The following is a 20421-nucleotide window of genomic DNA, read 5'->3' on the forward strand; positions in this document are numbered from 1 at the left end:
GCTGGATGCACAGGTCGGATGCCCAGGCAGGACTCAACTTGTTGTATCCTAAGGGCCCCTTAAGTCTACTAGACTTATTTCTTTATCTCAGCCGTGCTAACCTTGGGTAGCTACTGGCTTCAAAGCAGCTAGATGTTGTTGACAAAATGGAAGATGCATGTCCAGCCTTGATGGGTTTTGGTCTGTGTGTAGCGAGCACACTCTGGGGGGCTGCTGTCACGTACTCTGCCAGTCACCTGGCTCCTCACCAGATCTTTTGCAGGTGTTCTCCCCACACTTGATAACCCAGTTGGCAAGAGGCTAATTAGATCTTTGTTCCCTATTTTCCCCTTATAGTGGTACTAAAATGGAGAAATAAGTATGCCTTGGGAAGTGAGGTCGTAACATTTCCAGCATTTACTTTTTTTTCCTTTTTTGGAAAATTGGAAAATTCTTCTGAATTCTGATAATTGTTTTCTTGACATAACAGTCCTGTCTGACACACTGTTTTGTTCTGCTGTCATCCAGCCAGTTGACATCTCTTTTCTCTAACCAGGTAGGCTGCATGGGTCAGTGCTCTACTCTGGTTTTAATCGCCTTCTCGTTCATTTTCTTGAGGGTTGTTTCTGTTGACTGTGATATGCTCCCAGCGTTCGCTGCCTCCTCAGTGAACTGCAGAGCTGGTGGAATCAAGGAAAAAGCAAAGTTGCTTGTCAGCAGAGACAGTACATCCTTTGAATAGGTGCTCGTTGCAGAGATACCTTTAAATTCATTTTCTTCAGATAGTACCCGCGCTGGGTTTTTGTGTGGCAGAGAGGGAGGCACTGATCGTGATTATCACATCTAGGGCTTTATTGTGGTAGAAAGTTCTGGCTAGGAAGCTGACAGTTCAATTGCTTAATTACAGTTAGTGCTGTTACATAAGTAAAGATCTACAAGCAATAAAATATTTTCCAGACAAGTTTTTTTTTTCTAAGAGGAAATTAAAAAACTTCAATGTCAGCCATGTGCTGCTTTTCTACGCACAACCCTGTTACAGCTACGTAACTACAGCTTAACTTGAACTTTGCAGTTTAAGATAAGAGCAGAAGTATTTTACTGAATAGAAGTTCATGCTTCACTAATGTTGCACTAGCATCAGCCTGTTCTCCTATGCTCTCCATCCTGTTCTCCTTTCTCCATCCTTCTGGCTCTCTTACCTCCTGCCATTCAGCACAGAAAACCAAAACCCTTATCTGGTGTGAATAATAAGTCTTTGTGTGTTACACTTGAAAGGGCTGAGTTCTAGGCTCACTTATGTTATACAGTATCGTATTTTCAACTATGCAAGTTGTTCAAATGAGGGATGCAAGGCAGTAAACAGTGTAACTTAAAGTGACTTTTTCTTTTTCAATAAATGGACACAATTAATATAAATTAGCTGGTGAGTTTGAGACAGTAGTTTACTAGTGATTGTAAGGGTATGCATATTTCACTTTAAGCTTTTCTTTTAAATGACTTCCAGTTCTATAACTCACACTATCAAGTGTTTGCCCACAAGAGAATATACTATGGTGAAATAATGCTCTTTTTATAGCTCAGTTTAAAATGACCATGTATAGTAATACTTAAGCAAGCTGTATTATGCAAGTTCTTCATGAACGTACTTTACTTTTATTTTTTTCTGTATGCTATGTCTCCTAATTAAGAAATTGTTTTTACTTTTTGCATGAACTTCTGCTTCACTTTTTGGAAGTAAGGTAGACTGTAGGAAACAATTATTTTCCACTAGAATTTTAAGTATGCTTCAGCTCCTAAAACAGGAAGAAAGATGCCTACTGAATGCTTTGTTATTGAATGCCTACTGAAGACTTTGTTGTTGATTTTTGTCAATTTAAGCTGCTGATGGACCGATTCAAGCCCATATTTTGATTAATAAAATAGGCATCAGACCAAGAAAAATAAGGCAGAGACTTAAGATGCTTATTAGTGTTTTTAAAGTAAGTATTTATTTCTCATCAGACTTCTGTTTACATGTAAAAGAAATCTGGCTCGCCAGCAGCCAAATTTGATTGTGAGAACTTGCTTTGAGCATGTCAGATATTGGTTCTTTAGTATGTTGAACAGAACATTTAGTCAAATAAGTGTCTATCATTTATTTTTGTTTGAATGTTGGAGAACAGAGTGGTTTGTGCAATGTGAAATTGTCTGGCAAATTCTAATCAAAGTTGTCTGTGGATCTAACCTGGCTACAGCTGATCCAGAGTAAGAGGTTATGAGTATCAGTCACTTATGGTTTCTTTGCTCTGTCTTTCGACTAAATACTGCTGCCAATTCACTTACTTGTCTGCATGTTTTGTAATGAGTTTCAATGAAACTTGTGTAGGAGATACCTAATCTTATAGATGGATGAACTACAGGAATTTAAACCTAATTGTGGTTGTAAGCTATAATTCAACATTACTTTTTTTTTTCCTGATGGCAAAGCTCTGTGTCTGCTGTCTGCCACGATTTTCTTGCTATTTCTGCCCAAGTAATATTTTTCGTCTCCATAGTTGTTGTGCCAGGACCAATAGATGTTAACTTGGCTTCACTTAGCATACCACCACAAGCAGTTACTTATGAGGCAAGAGCTTCTTAAATTAGTTTTACTGTGAAGCTACTTCCTATGATAAGTGCACACTTAAACTTTGTACTTGTTTTTACCTCCTAAAGACAGAGGTAAATTGCCATTCTGAACCCTTAAAATGCAAGTAGTTTTCAAATCAAAATCTTCTTTAAATGTAAATGAGTTTCACAGATTTCTGGTTAGGCAGGAGATAGCCATATGTGGAAGAAGTATTCTATGGTTGATAAAGATTTCTTAAAATATTTGGTAACCTAAAGAAAAATGCTCTTTCACTTCTGGATTGCATGCGAACAACTGTATTCCCTGTAATATGTGTAAACGATAAAAAAAATAAAATAAAATTCAAGATGACATAAATCTTTAGGGTGGAGCATGAGAAATAATGGTGTTTGTTAACTCCCACTGTATTCATCTATTGAAGCAAGGCTTAATAACTTAATTTCTGATGTTTGTCTTTGGATTTGAAATCTTTGCTAGAAAGCTTGTAATAGAGTTGGGTGTGACAGTTCTGGCATTCTTATTTTTTAACTTAGAGTCTGAAATAAAGATTTGGTTAACAAGACTTAAGTTCTGTTAGATTAATGTGGTTGAATCACGTTTCAACAACTGAAAGAAAAAGGTTAAATCTCCAAGATAGAGTTGGCATGAGATCTTTATGAAATTGTTCTTGAATTAGATTTGCAAAAAAATTTTCAGTCTCAAATTACATTAAATGTGGTAAAAAGTCTGTGCATACAAGTTCTTGAAGTATTAAATAGGAGTATTCTTCAAATGGTACACTAAGGTATAATTAAATGAGTTGGAATTGATCATAGTATTTTGGACAAGCAACTTCTTTTTGTGAAGGATAAATTCAAATTTTGAAAATGTTTAATCACAAAAAAATCAGGATGCCTACTCCAGTAATTATCCCAAGAAATGTCAACACATGACTGTATTCACTCCTTTACCACGTTAAACTCAGATTGAAGTAGAACATTCCTGCTCGCTCATAAAGAAAACTGGCGTTCTTTGGGATGACACAGGCGAAGAGACTTGAGTGCAACCATGGTAGGCACTTCAGATATACAAAAAAAATTGTTATCTTATTGCTAGCTCTCTAAATTAGAGATCAAGGAATAGCAATCATAGTACATAATGTTACCAAACAATCTATTTATATCAGTTTTCCACAGTAAGCATTTCTGATGCTTGTTCACACTCTGTAGTGTATGTAGCCAGAGTGTATGTCTTCCATGTGTATCATGTGGGCTACATATATATATATTTGAGTGATTGGACAGCCAAATCAGTTTGAAATATATACATTTTCTGAACGCTTGTCTGGTGTTTGTTCGAGATAGAGACAAGGGTGACTGTTCAACTGCCCTCCCCCCTTCCATATTTATATCTTCTCTACTGATGCTGTTGGGGGAAGAGTTATGGGTGAGTAAAGCACTCTAAATCCTTTACACAAGAGCTCCCTGGAGAGATTTTGTGCAAGCGGGGCAGGAACATGGTGAAAATGTATGCAGGAAAGGGGTATGTATGTAGCACTCTATATGCAACCTGTGGGATTGGTTTTAGTCTTCAAATCCATGGAGAGCCTTTTTTGAATTCAACCATAGTTGGTATCCGCCAGAGTCTGTATTGGGTGCAGTTCTGTTTGATGTTTTTACTAACAAACCTGCAAACTCGGATAGAAGATAAGTTTATTAAAGCCACAGGCAGCAAAGCTGGAAAGGGCAGAGTACATATCAGAGAACTGAATGTGAATTCACACGCTTGTTTTAAGACAGAGTAGCCAGAAGAATGCTGATTGAATTCAGCAGGGGAAAATACAATGTACTGCGTTTGGAGGAGAATTTTCATGAGTCTGGAATCAAAGAAATTATTAAAAAGCAGTTCTCTGGGAGAAGAGCCTAGTGATTAAAGGGAAAAAGCTGAACATAGATCAACAGAGCCTTGACAAGGCAAACACCATACTGAAATTACAAACAAGTGCAGTTTGCAAGACATGAAATAATGCTTTTGCTCTCTTTGCTGTGGGTAAATTCTTAGCTGGCATACTAGGTCATTTCCTGGACACAATTTGTTCAAAAAAGATGCAGGAAAGCTGATAAATGTCTGAAGGAGAGCTATGAGCCCAGTCCAAGGTCTGAAAAACATGTCCTATGAGGACGGATTGAGCAAATTGGGTTGGTTTAGCTTAAAGAGGAGATGATGAAGTTGGAATAAGGATATCTGTCTCTGAGTACCTAAAAGGCTGTTGCAAAGAAAAAGGAAGCAATATGTTTGGCTGTATCCCTGGAAGATGGGACAGGAAAGAGTGAATTTGGATTGCGAGAGAGAAGATGCATTTTAGAGGAAAACACTAAATTCCTTTTGTGGAATGTTTTGACTAAGGCTGTCGTTTTGATTTCTTTAGGGAATCACAGTTTGTGTTTTCAGTCTCATTGAAGGGAGATTCACACAGGAAATTGCATACATAACTGAACACAATAATAGTAATTCATGTGTTGTTTTCATGTTTATCCAGGTGACAGCTGTGGCTTATCAATATATTGGGTTTTTTTAAAGTAAACATCAAATGAGACCTTGTCAGAAGAGCTTTGATCACTTACAGCATGTCTACCACTGGCCCTTCTTGCCAGTTTTCTGACAAAGCACGTGGATTATGCTAGTGGCACTTGTGCAAGGAGGCTGTAGATAAATGTGAGAAAAGTCCAAGATATGAGTAGGGGTACTGCTAATTTGAGGAGAGTGTGTTTGGGGGCGGGGGGGGAGGTCAGAAAGCAAGGGTCGCTGATATGGCACAGGGCTGGAGATACTCGCATAGAGACAGTGTAATAGCGCGGGGGAGAGAGGACAATGTCAAACATTGAGACCAGAGGGTAAGAAACTAGAGCTAGCGTAAGAAGAAAGCTTCGATGGCAAAAACGTTGCTAACATGTTTTAGACAGAATGTTTTTCTTTCTTTAGAAAAGGCAGCTCTCACCCCTTGCAGAATAGAAGCGGTTCCAAGCACAGCCCAGAACTTTTCTGTGCCATTTGTTCGTTCATCAGTGGATTCCCTGTCTTGAGCTCTTCAGTCTATGTAGCTTTTCAAGGTGGGCATCTGCTTCCACTAGTGAGAACTGGGAAAAGCTGGCCCATCCTCTTCTGTGGATCCAACCCAGAGAATTAGTTTTAAGCTTCTGGTGGTTGCTGCTATATAGCTGCTGTAATCATATTGACCCTTTGGGACTTGCCTTTTGCTTGTTTGATCTATTATCCATTTAGTCATTTTTTCCTTCTTTCTCCATTTTCTGGACTGCCTTCCGTAAGATCCAAGGCTTAGGTAATCACACTGTCCCTCTGTGCTTTCTCCACAACTTTAGAGCCAATGGCTTCTTGCAACACGTTTTGACATGGAAGTGTCAAAGATACCCTATTTCCACAGATGTTATGAAAACAGAGGGCTAGGTGAAGCAGAGGAGAGAGTCTCTAGGGTCACAAGGGAGCATGAAGCTGCATTATGGACTCATGCTTCCTTAGGTTCAGAGATGCTTCACAGGAGCTGGTCTGTGTACATGTCCCGACTGTAGGAAGCTGAACCCACTGGAAATCAGGCTTCTGTTAATACGGGTATTTTCAGAACTGCTCGCTTCTCAGTTGGTTTAGCAGTTGTATTTTCTAAATTAAATAAGCGTGCTTTAAATAGTAACCACGTTTTTAATGAAGTTTTAAAAATAAAAATGGATACTGGAGCTTAAAACAGCTAATCAGTGTCGATATGTAATGTCAAATGAGTGACACCAAACAAAGTACAATAGAAGTAACCATGTTCCCCTCAGGCCATCTAGTTGTGTTTGCAAGAAGTAAGATATGCAGTAGGTTAATAAGAAAATACAAGGGTTGTTTTTTGGTGGGTGGTTTTGGTGTGGGGTGTTTTTTGGTATTTTGGTTTTTTTTTTCTTTTTTGGGTTTTTTTTTTTTGGAAAACAAGACAAATATGAGTGGACTAGAACTGGCACTGATGTTGAAAATCTCTCCTAGAAAAAAAGTCTGAAGTCTACTTACATTTCCTTGCTTCTCCCACAGGCTAAAAGTATTCATATGGAAAGCTGTAACAAAACCAGCTGACAGTGTAATTTGTTATCTCACAGTAAGCTGTTCTGTGTTTGAGCCCTCAGGTACAGATGGAAGTGTTCCAACATACACTATGAATGAGAAACTAAGTATTAAAGAAAGTCCTCTCAGAGGATTTTCATGAATAAGGCCTACATTACCTTGCTGTCATTATGGCTGACACTTTATCTTCACAAAAAGAAATTAACATTTTCATCAATGAAGGGCTCCAGACTCTAGCACTGAATGTAATTCAGTTCAGTTCCTTTAGCAGGTCCAACACTTCATTAGCTTAAAACAGCCACAGTCCAGTTAAAAGAAATTTGATTCATTCATAATGAAGTCAGTGGTGCAGCAAACTGCGCACCAGCGTAGAATTTGGGCCTACAGATTTACCTTAGGTCTATATAGTAAAAGTAATTGTTCAGCAACAGTGCTGAAATTCTGAATCAGTCTTTCCATCAGAATCAATTAAGAGATGGTATCATTTATACTTACTAGCAATAAAAATATCGTGGAGTATAGGAGTCAACTTTTCAGGAAAAATAAGTATTTAAGTAGTTTCAGACTAATGCTATGAATATAATTTGAAATAAAAAGTTTTCTGCCACACTAAACTATGTGTTTGGAACTGTAAGTGAATGTATTTTTATAGTTACCTACATGTGACATAAGAAGATTATCACATCTTTTTATATCCTTGCATACATTTTAAAAATAGTTACATGCAACACTGATAGTTCACACAGATAGTTAAACAATGGGAAGAAAAATGCCTGTAAGGCATGAACATTAGGTGTTTCCAACCCAGGAAGGAAATTCTCTTGCTCTGGGCTTGGGACTGATATTTTTCATGTAAAGAAGTGAAGGGGCGGGGGCAGCCTGGAATGCTAACTATGAAGATGGAAAACATTTAGTCACTCTTGGAATGATATGAATGTTTTTCCAGGAAGCTTAAGTAAACACACATGCTGCTGCTTAGTCGGCTGCAGTTAACTTTTTTGGACAGCAGACAAAATTCAAACAAGTAGACCCTAATGAAAGGCTGTTAAGCAGCACACCCTTCAGGATCAGTTTTTAGCCATTTATCTGGTAAGATATTAGGTTAAAAGTTAGACTACTGTTCACTAACATATGTATTTTTAATTTTTATGATAAAGATAGAATCAATGCCTTCAAGCATTTAAGTCAATTGATGCTGGTTTCCTAGGATTAGAAAGTATTAATTGTTTTAGAGACTGATTGTATTATAAAATAATACAGAAGAGGGAGCTATTTGCTTTCCCCAAACAGACATGTTCTTTATTATTGATGTTAGAGGTCTTTTTTCATGTTGTCCCAATCCAGTATCAGGGGGGTTTCGTTATGATCCCAAGGACGAGATTAAGACGCTAAAACCGGTCAAATATCATACAACCTTTTAACTTTATTTTCCACAGAGTGGGGAGAAAAGGTGGGGAAAGGCGAAGGGGAGGAGAGAGAGAGAGAGAGAGAGAGAGAGAGAAAGGGATATCACCACCCATGGATCCAGCGGCGTCCTGTTGGTCCTCTTCACCCTGGGTGTAAATTTTAGTGAAGCGCGTGCAGTAATTACAACTCGAGCAGGGTCTGACCCTAGGTTCCCGCTGAAAAGTTCGGAGCCAAATCAATGCAAATTAAATAAATAAATTGTAATGACACGTGTGCAGTGGTTACAGCTCGAGTTGGGTGCCTCCAAAGAGGGACCCCGAACAAAGAAATCCTTGGGCAATTATACTTTCCAATCTAAGCTCTCCATCCTTCACGCAGTAGTTTGGACCAATAGTAATATTTAGGTCTGGGGTCTCCTGCTCCTTATTGGGTCCCTAGGTAGGTTGTTTACTGTTGTGGTTTCTGCTGACAGATGCGTTTTCATTCTTCGGGTCTTGCCCTTATCTCTCAAAGCCCTGACAATTTATTACTTCCCCAGCAGTGACGGTAGGTGTTATTTCCCAAGGTCCAGACAAAGGGAATATAATCTGGACCCCGAGATAGCCCAGATCCCCCAATCAGTATTGTTTCTGCAGCGAGAGGAGGCCCTGCTCCCCAGGGTCCCGGTGCCCAAGCAGGCCTCACTTCAATGCCTTGACATCCTCCCTCCCGGAGTGTGAAGCACAGGGATGCAAACTGCTGGTAACCCCCTTGTCTTTCCCACCTGCACCAGCTCTGGGGCCCTTTCTCACTGAACTAGGGAGTGCGGCCTAAGGCTTCAGCAAGTTTAGCTACTCATGCTAAGCAAGTTTTATAGAAGTTGTGCTAAGCAGCAGTAATTTACAGTCCAGGTCCCAAAGTCTCTGCCCGATCGTGGTGTGGTTCAGCGCAGGCTCGGTGTGTCCTGGGTGGTCGCAGGGAGACCATTTCGGGGGTCGCAGCAGCTCAGTCCTGTTTCCGCTGGGGACAGATGGCTTGTCTGGGGTTATGGTTTGCTTGCATCTTATGTACCAAGAAATGTTTAAGGCAAAAGTTCACTCATCTGTCCGCCACACGTCTAGAACATATTTGACTCATTTTTCCTTCCTTGTTCCTCCAGCATACATTTTCATTTTCTATTTTCTATGAAATGTTGGGCCTTCTAGAACCCTTTACTGTTGTACTTACTCTTTGTATATGGCTTACAGTAACACCATTCTGCTTGAAGTTTCTTAATGTTGTGCAACCAAGAAAAATCTCTACATAGTTTACTATTCTAAAAAAAAAAATACTTAAAACAGCAATGAGCAGAATTTATTTTTGGAATTTATAGAATAGTTTATTTGTTTTCCCATTTAAACTGAAAACTCTTCTTGTGATCAGTACTACTGGCCCAAGGGGATAAAAATCAAATTGTACACTGTGGTGTTCACAGCTAGAAATAAAGCTTCTCTATGTTGTACACTGAAAATATATTTCCATGTTCCAGCCTGTTTAAGGATCTAGAGAAGAAATTATTTTATCTGTCCGTCTTTAGCTAAACTCTAAGCTAGTTCACATTAACAATATGTGAATATGGAAGAGGAGGTTGGGGAGTTCTAGCACTGACTGGAACAGCCATATATTATACTACAATTATGTCTGTATATTCTCTACATGTAAATTTAGGATTATTTTCACACCTGATAACAACTTAGTGCTGCATAACAATTAGTTTGTGTTTCTAAAGTTCATGTATCACTGTTGGTATGAACTTGCATGTTGAAATTATCTTGATTGTCATTTAGCCTTTTAAAAGAGCAAGTGCTTCCTGACTTCCAGTAGCAATAATCCTCTCTGCCTACTGCTGCAAAAGAAGTGGGCAGAATTTTGTCCTATAATTTTCATTTCATGTACAGCAAGTTGCACAAGAAATGAAAAATATCACAGAATTAGTAGTCAAAAAATCTTTCAGTCCAAACTACAGAAAATTCATAGAAACAGTTGGCTAAACCGTTGAATCATAAATATGCCAAAACAGATATAGAATGTTTTTTTTAAATATGGAAAGAAATCACTGACAACTTTCTTCTAGTTGTATGATCAGTATTCTCCAAATCATTCCTTGAAATAGCTTGATTAGAATTTTTACTACGTAGTAACTACCAAAGCAAATAACTAAAACTTTGTTTTAAACATGCCAAGTAACATTCAATCCACAAATACTGAATAAATACAAATAAAATAAAAAGTACTTGCATTTTGTGAGGTCCAGGGCCCTGCTTTTTATATTCAGGTAGTTAATGTAAAAATTGTCTGCTTAGCAGTGAACTTTTTTAAAGGACTGGTCTCTTAAATTCCTTATAAAAACTAACCACTTGTGTATTAGTTTGCAGGCTTTCGGTGAAATTAATTAAATCTAAGGTGTTTTGGACAAGATGGAGGTCTTCTCAAAAGATAGCTTTCAACCTCTCTATATGGCTGTCTCTACAAAGCTTATAATTTTATAGTTTTGATGAAGAAACATATTTCTGTGATTCAAACCTTTTTGTTAATGGGAAGTTGAGTGGAAATGCTGTAAAGTAGATATACATATAAATTTAAATACATATATATGTATATATACCATATATGTATTTATACATACACACACACACAAAATTCTCACAGCTGTTTGTAGCTTTGTCTGAAAAACAGTACTGGCATAGTAAGTGGCAATATGAGAACCTAGATAAACTGGAAAGCATCATGTGCAGCAGGGAAAGGGTTCTGTGTCTAAACACAAAATAATATGTCCATTGAATGCATTTAGTTACTGCTTGCATGTTTTTAGAACTAGAGTACATAGGAGCAAACAAGACACCAAATACCAAAACCTTCAGATAAAAAAATTATATAAACAATTTGAGGTTCTGAAGTATTAGAAAACTAAGGTGCATGTTCCTGTAGAGCACAGTAATCCTCGAAGGCATATTGCTGGAATTCCTGTGCTCTCTGCCGTGTGTATAGCTGTGAGAACAGCCTTCTAACCACGTTACCGTTATCTCTCAGGTTCTTTACATTCTTGGGTATTTTGATTAATTCCCCTCTTGGCTTTCTGTTTTACCCTTCTAGCTAATCTTTAATACGTTAAAGATGTATTTGTATGATCTGTTTTGACTGTCTGAAAAATAAGTAATGGGGAATGTGTGGGATAAGGACCCAGTAGAAAGGTATGAAGTTGGGGGGAAGGGATTTAAGGAATTATATCCAAGATGTTCAGAATCTGGTTATGTTAAGCTTTCTCTCCCAACAGCAGAAGTATTAAAAGCTGTATCTTGGGTGTGGATCATACTGGTTCCATCAAACTTTTAACCTTGTCATCCAGATTCTTTTGTCTGAGTAGATACATCTGGTTACTCCTACTGCACCAAAAAGTTTCAGGCCCAGATGCATAACAGCACAATCATTGTACAAAAGTAGATAAACAGTTTGAGAATTAAAGCAGATCTTGCTGGGCTTCAAGAACCATGCTCTTTGACTGGAAGGTGGAAAAAGCGCATATTTGCATAGCCACAAACATGCTGCAGAAGCCTATTCAGAAAAAATAGGAAACTCCTCAAGCTAAAGCATTTTAAACAACTATAAAGATGAAAAAAGTGAATGACGAACTTCCACTACAGATCCTACAGTACTGTAGCTAGTCGAACAATAGGCAGTAAGACATGCCTTCAAAAGCAAAATCTGTTTTACGTATATCTGTGAATGACTCCGTGCACATAGGGATTGGCAGTCTCTGTGTACAGTAGTAGGATTCTGTTTTCCGTCTTCTATAAAGTCAGAAAGAAGGATGAGGTTTTTATTAAAATTAGTGGCTGTAAAAGACACAAAGTCAGTTGGCAGGAAAAAAGTGAGCTAGTCATAAAGCCACTAGCACAATCCACAGTTTCTTAGGCTAAATGTATTAATATAGGCAAGACAGCATAGTGATATAATTTTGCTTTGTAATTTTTTTTCCCTATTGTGTGGAATAGTTCAATCCTGTGGTGGCAGCATTAAAGACTCTTTGCTGTGGATGAAATGCTCAGTTGTTTAGTCGCGGTGCTTTAGCAGGCTTTCATAAGCAAAATGCTGCAAATATATGGAGACTTTTGATTCTGTCTAGTTTGGAGTTCAGAAAAATATACTTTTCTGTACATTATACGTTATTTGCACATTACATCTATTCAGGCAGAAAAAAGTTGGATGATGTAAGGCATCGATGCCAAATAAGAGTTTTTGTTCATTGCACCAGAATGCATCACATATTTTATTGATGTGTTTATTTGGTGAACAAGTTGTGTGTTTGTTGTTCTCTAACATTCAGTTTCTGCTTTGGGATCCAAAACATTTTGGGTTTGCATGATTTTGTTTGGTAGATATACATTCTCTAAACTGCTGTCAACCCACACTGTCTTGTAGTTTTTTATTATAGCATTTGCAAATAATACTGTGATACGTTTGAGACGCTCTGTGCCAAACACTGGTAAGATACACTAGCTTTCAGACACATGTGCTTAGAGTGCTATTAAGTAGAGGTGCAGTGGAGCACAGATGCTTTCAAGAGAAATCAGACCTCTTAGGACTGTTTAAGTGGTCTAACCATTCTGCTTGAATCAAACAAACTAATTGAACCAGGTGTTCGATACATACTTTTTGTCATATTTTATGCCAAGGTAAGATAAACTAATTTTATAGTAATATGGTTAGCTTTTTTCCCTTTTATATTGACAGGGCAACATTTGTGAGTGGAGCTAAAAATTGGTAGGATTCACTAGTGCGAAAACCTGTCCACTTACATTTCTAGCAAGTGCTGGGTTAAGATATGTTGTGGTCCAGGCTTTAACAGCTGATTAGAAGCAGAAACATGAGTTCTCTGTTTATTTTTAAATTCATTTGTATTTAACAATGTACGGAAGAAAAAATTAAAAGGCAATAGTTATTTCCTTACTTAAAACCAATGTTGTAAAAGCCAGGAGTAGGGTACTACCCTTACCAGGTATAACCAAAAGTGTAAAACAAAGCCTATTTGGAGTTGGAATATTGTATTCCACATAAAATAAAGCCAAGTGGAAAAAAAAATTGGAGCTCATTCTAAGTATTTTTCATTTAATAATAATAAAAGTACCCTGCCATGAGATGAAGTATGAGATGAAAGGCTGAAAGAAGCTGTTTTTAAAGTATAAACTTATATGAGGACAAAAAATGAGACTGATCAAGGGTGGTTACTGCTGTCAGCAAACACTATAGTAATTCTCTCTTAAATGTTATGATTGCCTGGAAAAAATTTCAGTTCCTGAATAGAAAGCTATTTCTTAAGTCGTCATGTGGATTTCAGAGAACTTGTATTAGGCAAACATGTATTTTTATTGAGTGAGTAAGGTAATCAATGATCAGAAACTGTAATGTTTACATATGGATTTCACTTAACTGATTAGGATTTATCAAAGACATTGCTGCTTTCACTTGAAATGTCTTGAATTTTTATGAAAGTAAAATTCTTCAAACCATACAGGTTGGAAGGGAGCTCCAGAGATTATCTAGTCCTACCTCCTGCTCAAAGCAGATCCAGTTATAGCAGGCTGTCAGGGCCTTGTTCCAGTGAAGTCTGGAATATTTCCAGTGACGGAGTTCCCACAACCTCTCTAGGGCACTATTCTAGTGTTTGACCACCCACATGGTTTTTATATATATAAATAAAAAATATTTTATCAAGTTGGAATTTCTCATGTTGCCACTTGTGTTCTTTCCCTCTCACCCTATCTTTGAGTTCCTCCAAGGAAAGCCAGGCCCTGTCATCCTTATACCCTCCCAGTAGATGGTTGTAGACAGCAGTAAGATGCCCCCTTCAGCTTCTCTTCTCCCGGCTGAACAAACCCAGGTGTCAGCCTCTTCTCCTAGGCCACATGCTCCAGCCTCCTGAGCAGCTTGGTGGCCCTGCACCAGATTCACTCTGGTATGTCAGTGGCTCTCTTGTGCTCTGGAGCCAAAGGCTGGACACTACTCCAGATGTGGTTTCACAAGTGCCAAATAGAGAGGATGGATCACCTCCCTCGACCTGCTGGCTATGCTACTGCTGGTGTAGCCCAGGATGCGGTTGGTCACCTTTGCTGCACGTGCACCCTGCTGATCATGCTCATCTTGCTGTTTACAGGAACTCCCAGGTCATTTTCTCCAGAGCTGCTTTCCAGCCATTTGGCACTCAGCCTAGTACTGGATTATTCCACCTTAGATGCCGCGCTTTGCCTTACCTTTGCTGAACTTCATAAGGTTCCTGTTAGCCCATTTTTTTCTGCCTATCGAGGTGTCTCTAGCCCTTTATACAAACCACAACCGACTTGGTGCTGTCATAACAACTGCATTATTGCAAAACTGTGTGTAAGTGGGATTTTTTCTTTTTCTGAGGTGAACTCAACAGCCAAAGTTAAGGTTTTGAACCACTATGGGTATGATGAGAAAATGGATGCAATCTTTCATTTTTGTGTCAGCTTTGGGGTTTTTATTCTTTGATTTTTGCATAAGATTAACTAGAGAATAATGTAAATGAAAATCCAAAGTAACAGGTAAAATGAAATCTTCAGTATGCCATTTATTTTTAACAGTCTGAATGAGACTAGAAGAGTGTCAAAAATGAATTCAGAGATTTTTATCAACTTCACAGCAAGCAAACAAATAATACTCTGCACTGAAATTCAGCATAGAAAGTTTCAAGCTCAAAGAGTACATGGAAACAAGTTCTAATAAAAATCTGCAGTTAACCTTAAATATAAGCGTTTTGCACCAGCAAAACCTGTGATTATTAAAAAAGACCATTGTTTTCATTGAGACCCTCTCTTCAATCCGCTTCTCAGTATATTCTTCACCTTTTCTTTCTACAGTATAGTTTTATTGTTACAGAACGTACAAACAGAAACAGCACATGCTTTTCCCACCCATTGTCAGTTCATTTGTGCACTGGATCTTTCTTCTGCAGTTTCTACCAAGTGCAGCAGTGAAAGCCTAACTCCAATCATGTGGTCTTACGTGCTTTTTCAAGCTTAACTACTATCTGCCTATTCAAACAGCCAGAAGCCTGGCAACAGCAGAGCTGGCTTTATTTGTTGAGTCTTGTCTAGTGAAGTGAAAAGGGCTGATAGTTCCCCCTCCCTGGCTGCATTTTTGCACATGTGGGGGTAGAGAATTAAATTATTTCTTTTGTCCTCTACTTGCAGCTCATTAAGAAGCAGGCATGCATATAAAATTACTGTATCTCAGGGCTTACCTTTAGGGACAGGAGGGGAAAAAAACATATTTGTAAGCTCGTCTGGAAACACTCAGGATGCCGAGAGCAGACGCAAAAGTGGAAGATAAGAGACTAATACAACAAGCAGAGGATTAACAACAATCTCTAAACCATTGCTATATTTGTTTAAATTTTGTCCTTAGTAAGAAATACTGCACTACTGAACGTATCAAGGTGCAACAGTAGTATCCCAAAATTAGTGTATCTTGTGTCTCAGACACAAGCATATCAAAACACAAATATACAATTTTGAAAACTTAGCAAAAAATATCCACTGGTTTTTTTTTTTTTTATGGGTGTTAGATTATACCTGAATAGAAAGAGAACTTATTTTGAGGGGTGAACTTCAGTGAAGGAGGATAAAACATAATTCTTCTGTTTCTGTGTAGACTTGTTTTGTGTCTCAGAAGATCGATGAATACTAAACTGTTTCAGCTTTCGGTTAATTTTTGTGGGTTTTTTTAAAGTTATTTGATTGCTAGTAATTGTATTACTAATATGTTACTATTTTTGAAGGATTAAAACAAAAAATGCTCCGTAAGTTATTTTTAGTACTCTGTGTGTTAAATATTTTCTAAATGCATACTTTTGTATGTTACATACCTGAAGATTTTACAGGCTGGAAAAGAGAAAGAAGGTGAGAGAAAATACTGATGATCAGACTTGGGATTTGTCCTATTTCTTTGCTTTCAGCGTCATACTAGGTGTTAGTGATGTTTCATAGTTTATGCATCCCTTTCCAGAATTTTTCTTCCCTCCATTTAGTGAATCATTCCCTCCTAATTAAAATAAATGAACTACTTACTTTACCTAACTGTTTTACACCATTTAAATTCAGACTAAATTAGATCATGAAGTAAGGATCTTATATAGTCATGCTTATTTACAAATTTATTCCCTTATTGGTTACTTTTCATTTTATTTTTGACCTTCTGAAGCACGGAGAGACTGTTATGTGGTACTGTGGCACTTGTAGGTTATTTCTTGTGCAGCATGCTAAACCATGGTAGAATATTGCCATTCAAGTTTGTGCAGGACAGTTTCACAAGACTGTTTGCAAGACAGTTTAATGGCCAAAATAGCCTAAGTGATTGCTTTATTTCCTTTATTTGTGAATATATTCAAATGGAGAGAGGAGGAGATTAATATACCAGAAATAGGCAGAACATTGTTTTAATGTAAAGTAAGATACTAAGAACAGGAAATCATGGACTGACTTGCATTTCAAATGTTCATCAAGTTGAAGTATAGTTAGATTACTGTTTTACAAAAAAATATTTTAATGGGGGGAAAAAAAAAACCTTAACCCTTTTTCAAGATGTGCAAAGGTGTTTATGTTGTTCTTCAGTGACAGGACAAAGCTATGGTCCCCTTCAGCTGTCCAGCTCATATTATTGTCCGTAAACTTTGCTTCGGATTGTATTTGTTTTGTATGATGTGTAGTGCTTTTAACTACTAGCGATTATATACATTTTTGTGGCTTTTTTTGTCATTTGAAGTGTAGGGTTTGGGCTGGCTGTCCAGTCAGCCTCATATGGCTTCAGAGTAACTGTTGTACTGCAGTCTTTTGTTTGTGCAGAGTCCTTTGCTTGGAGAATGCCATAGAGTAAAGGGAATATTGTAAAGTAGGGCAAATCAGAAACTTAGCACCGATGCTATATGGGAAGCTTATTGGAGGAAAGACTTTTCATATGGCCTTCACAAGTTTCACTACGTCTTGAGATTGAAATGTAGAGTAAACTGACTGTCCTTGAAAGAAAGTTTTCAGAGTAGGTACAGATGCTAAAGATCAGTTTCTTTCCAAAGATGGGTTATATACTGTATGTCCTAAACTGATATGAATAATAAATGGAGTTTTTTGATTATCAGTACATATCAATATGTTCTGGATGCCTAAACTGGTTTGCTGAAGTTGCAGATTTTAGAAACTGCAAAATACGTTAGATATACATATGATTATCAGGTACAGTTTACTGATTGAACTTAAAGGCAGCGAGTTCACTGAGATTAAAAAAATCTTAGTTTGGAGACTCGTGGCTTCTAAAATAAATTGCTCATTAAGGTTACAGTTCCATTCAAAGGCTGCAAACTTTGAGCTGTGAAATGAATAACTCACAGAGATCTTAAAATCTCTCACTTGCCCTCCAACCTAATAATCTCTGTCTTTTAGAAAGAAAAAATCTAAAAATAATTATAACTTAAATCAGATGATTTGGGGGGGTCTACAGACACATAAATGCCATTATCTGAATTTCCAGCTTGTATTTGAACAAGGTTGTTAGTGACATTTTATATGTGTACAATGTGTGCAGACAACTTTTTTCCTACAAAAATTACACAAGTAACAAAATTTAAATGTTATATTAAAGGTTTCAAAGTGAGGAATCTGAACCCTGACCCTTGAGATAGAAGATTTCAATCTTCTAAGTTCACTGTAGTGCCTTTCATGCATTTTTTTCCTCCAAACTCTGTGCTTAGCTGCTCTAATTTAAAAGGGATTAAAATTTTGCAGCCACTGTTGTAAATTGTTTTGAAGGGAAGAGCAATGTTGGAGGAAGCTATGAAATCAGAAGATTGCAAAAGACAATGAAAGCAAAAGGCAATATTGTTCTAATTGGATGACTTACTTCACTTGACTGGAAGGCATGGATGCAAAAGTTGCATGCTGGACATGAAACCAATAGACACAGATTTTTGTATTTTGGTTGACACTGAGCGTTTCTAACAACTTGATAAATATTGATTGGTGTTTTACTCTCTTAGTCTATGAGTGAAGGCTAACTGTGTTTACATAATGATGGCAAAATTTGCCTTTCAATAGATCAGATTTAGGGAAGTTAGATGATGAGATGTTGCCACCTCCAGTCCATGAAAATGTGCATGCTTACGATTGTTACGATTTATTGCCCTGATGGCTAGTACCACTTCTCCATGCTTTCATAATATATCAGTTCATCTTTTGAGTTTATTTAAAACATAATTGTTTTAAAATGTTCATTTATTGAGGAGGAACAGGATAAATTCAAACAGTTTTGAAACAGTGAAACTAAGTCACACAAGCAGCTGTGGTTTCTTTAAAGGTTATTCAGTTTGTGTTTCCTAGATGCTTTGTATAATGTTAATAAAGTCCATAACTATTAATTCATTTGTTCTCAAGTGCTTGAGTTCTATTTTAAAAAAAAGAAAAAGAAAAGGATAGACAAAATTAGTCTCACACAGCAAAACGTTATTTGGGAAACCATATATTTTCTTTACTGCTGTGTCCTGTTTAAGAATGGTTGTGCTGAGGTTGCTTGCTCTTTTCATATGTCTTTGGGTATTGTTTTATTCTAATAATTTTGTATATTAAAATGCACGAACATTTCTGGCTACCATATATATTAAATCAGATTTCATATTCCTGTGTATTAAAATGGTTTCAAAAATTAGTACTATACTGTACATAAAGGCTTAATAACTGACCATATGATCTTCAACTTTAAAAAGCATGACCTAGTAGGGCAAAATATACTGTAAAAAGTGATGTCTTTAATGGGTAGTCCTGTTTAATGACTGGAAGAGATCTTTCACAGGCAGTACGCTTTTCATCTCCTTTTCATATTCAGACTGTCTTCTGCTTTAAATTTCAGAAGAAATGTGGTGGTCTTCACCAAAGGAAAGATCTGATCCACTGAATCTTGTGCTTTGATTTGCAACTTGGTACAATCAATTGACCAAGAATTGGGGAAAGCTCTGTCTAGCTTCTGATATAGAAGAATCTGCGCAGTAAAGTCTTAACAAAATTGTTTTGGAGAGAAGGGGAAGAATAGGTATCTTACATTCGCTTTTAAAGCGAATGTGCAGGAATGCTGACTTCACTCTGAGCTATTTAGTGATCAGAAGTTTTAGTGTTTTTCTTCCGTTTCACTGTTTTACAATTTTTATGCTGTTTTATACTGCTTATGTGATGAGTATACATCACTGCAAAATAAAGCCTGTTTCATGAATTGTTTGAGAGTTATCAAGAATATTCGTTAGAAACAAAATCAATTATAAATGATTCTCTGCACTGTTGCATCACGTATACCTTTTTGTGAACGTAATTAAAACACTAAAGTAATTTCAAAGTTATTCATGTGTTTTATATTTTTTATGTTTTAGAGCCAACATATATCACAATAGGTCCACCCACCTGTGAGATTTTGGTGAACTGCACTTTGACTGAAAAAGACTGTATCTATAGTTTCAAACTGGATCAAAATGGTTGCCGCATTTGTCAGTGCAAAACTAGTGAGTATGAAAAAGTGCTGTGGTTTATACTTTTTATATCACGCAGTATCTAAAATGTTTCTGTGCTGTTTTTTCCATTCATAGAGTTGATTAAACTGTTAAAAGTTCAATGTGAAGTGTTAGTGTACTTGTGCTTTTTATGGTGGTTCATTTTTAAAGGATTGGTTTTGGGCTTCTTACATTACTACTTTGCTTGTTTAAAATGTATTTGGAGAAAAAACAAATTTCTGAATCCAGGCAAAAATTTGCAGCTGGGATTAAAAAGAAAGATAAAGTTTGGGGACTTACCATTCCTGACAGTGTACCCCTGAAAAATCTTATTAAACTTTGACATTCCATTTTCCTCTGTATGTAAAGAGTTTAAAGGCACCAAGTTTTGTGTATGTCAAACATTTTATTGTTAAACGGCCTGTTTTTTTAACTAAGCTTATTGGTTATGAGGATAGATGTTTGAAAATGAAACTTCTAAAGTTGTGTGTGTATGTATATGTAGAAACATTTAATCCATATATAATTTCATATTTATAATGTACTTATGTAATATCTACATAATACTTGAGTTAGGATTTATGCAGACTTTAACATGTAATTGTCCCCAAAGAAAATCATTGTACCTTGAGAGAATTTTCTGTATATCAGTGATGTTGGCATCCTGATAAGAAAGCATCATAAATTTATTTTCTCCACATGCTTTCTTAAGAATTTTTTGTCTACAGATGAAATACAAAATAAGGTAAGGTCAGTTCTCAGAGTTACCCGAAAGAGAACA

At 37.0% G+C, this 20421-nt stretch overlaps 1 protein-coding gene across 1 annotated transcript in view; it reads left to right on the top strand.

The window, feature by feature from the left end:
* Positions 1-20421, top strand: part of CRIM1 (cysteine rich transmembrane BMP regulator 1) — a 215414-nt gene that overhangs the window by 143471 nt on the left and 51522 nt on the right. The window contains exon 8 of the mRNA XM_026102661.2: positions 19524-19652. Coding sequence (XP_025958446.2) covers positions 19524-19652 — 129 coding nt within the window. The remainder of the gene's footprint in view (positions 1-19523; positions 19653-20421) is intronic.

The sequence above is a fragment of the Dromaius novaehollandiae genome, chromosome 3 (assembly GCF_036370855.1).
Source record: "Dromaius novaehollandiae isolate bDroNov1 chromosome 3, bDroNov1.hap1, whole genome shotgun sequence".
Taxonomy (NCBI): Eukaryota; Metazoa; Chordata; class Aves; order Casuariiformes; family Dromaiidae; genus Dromaius; species Dromaius novaehollandiae.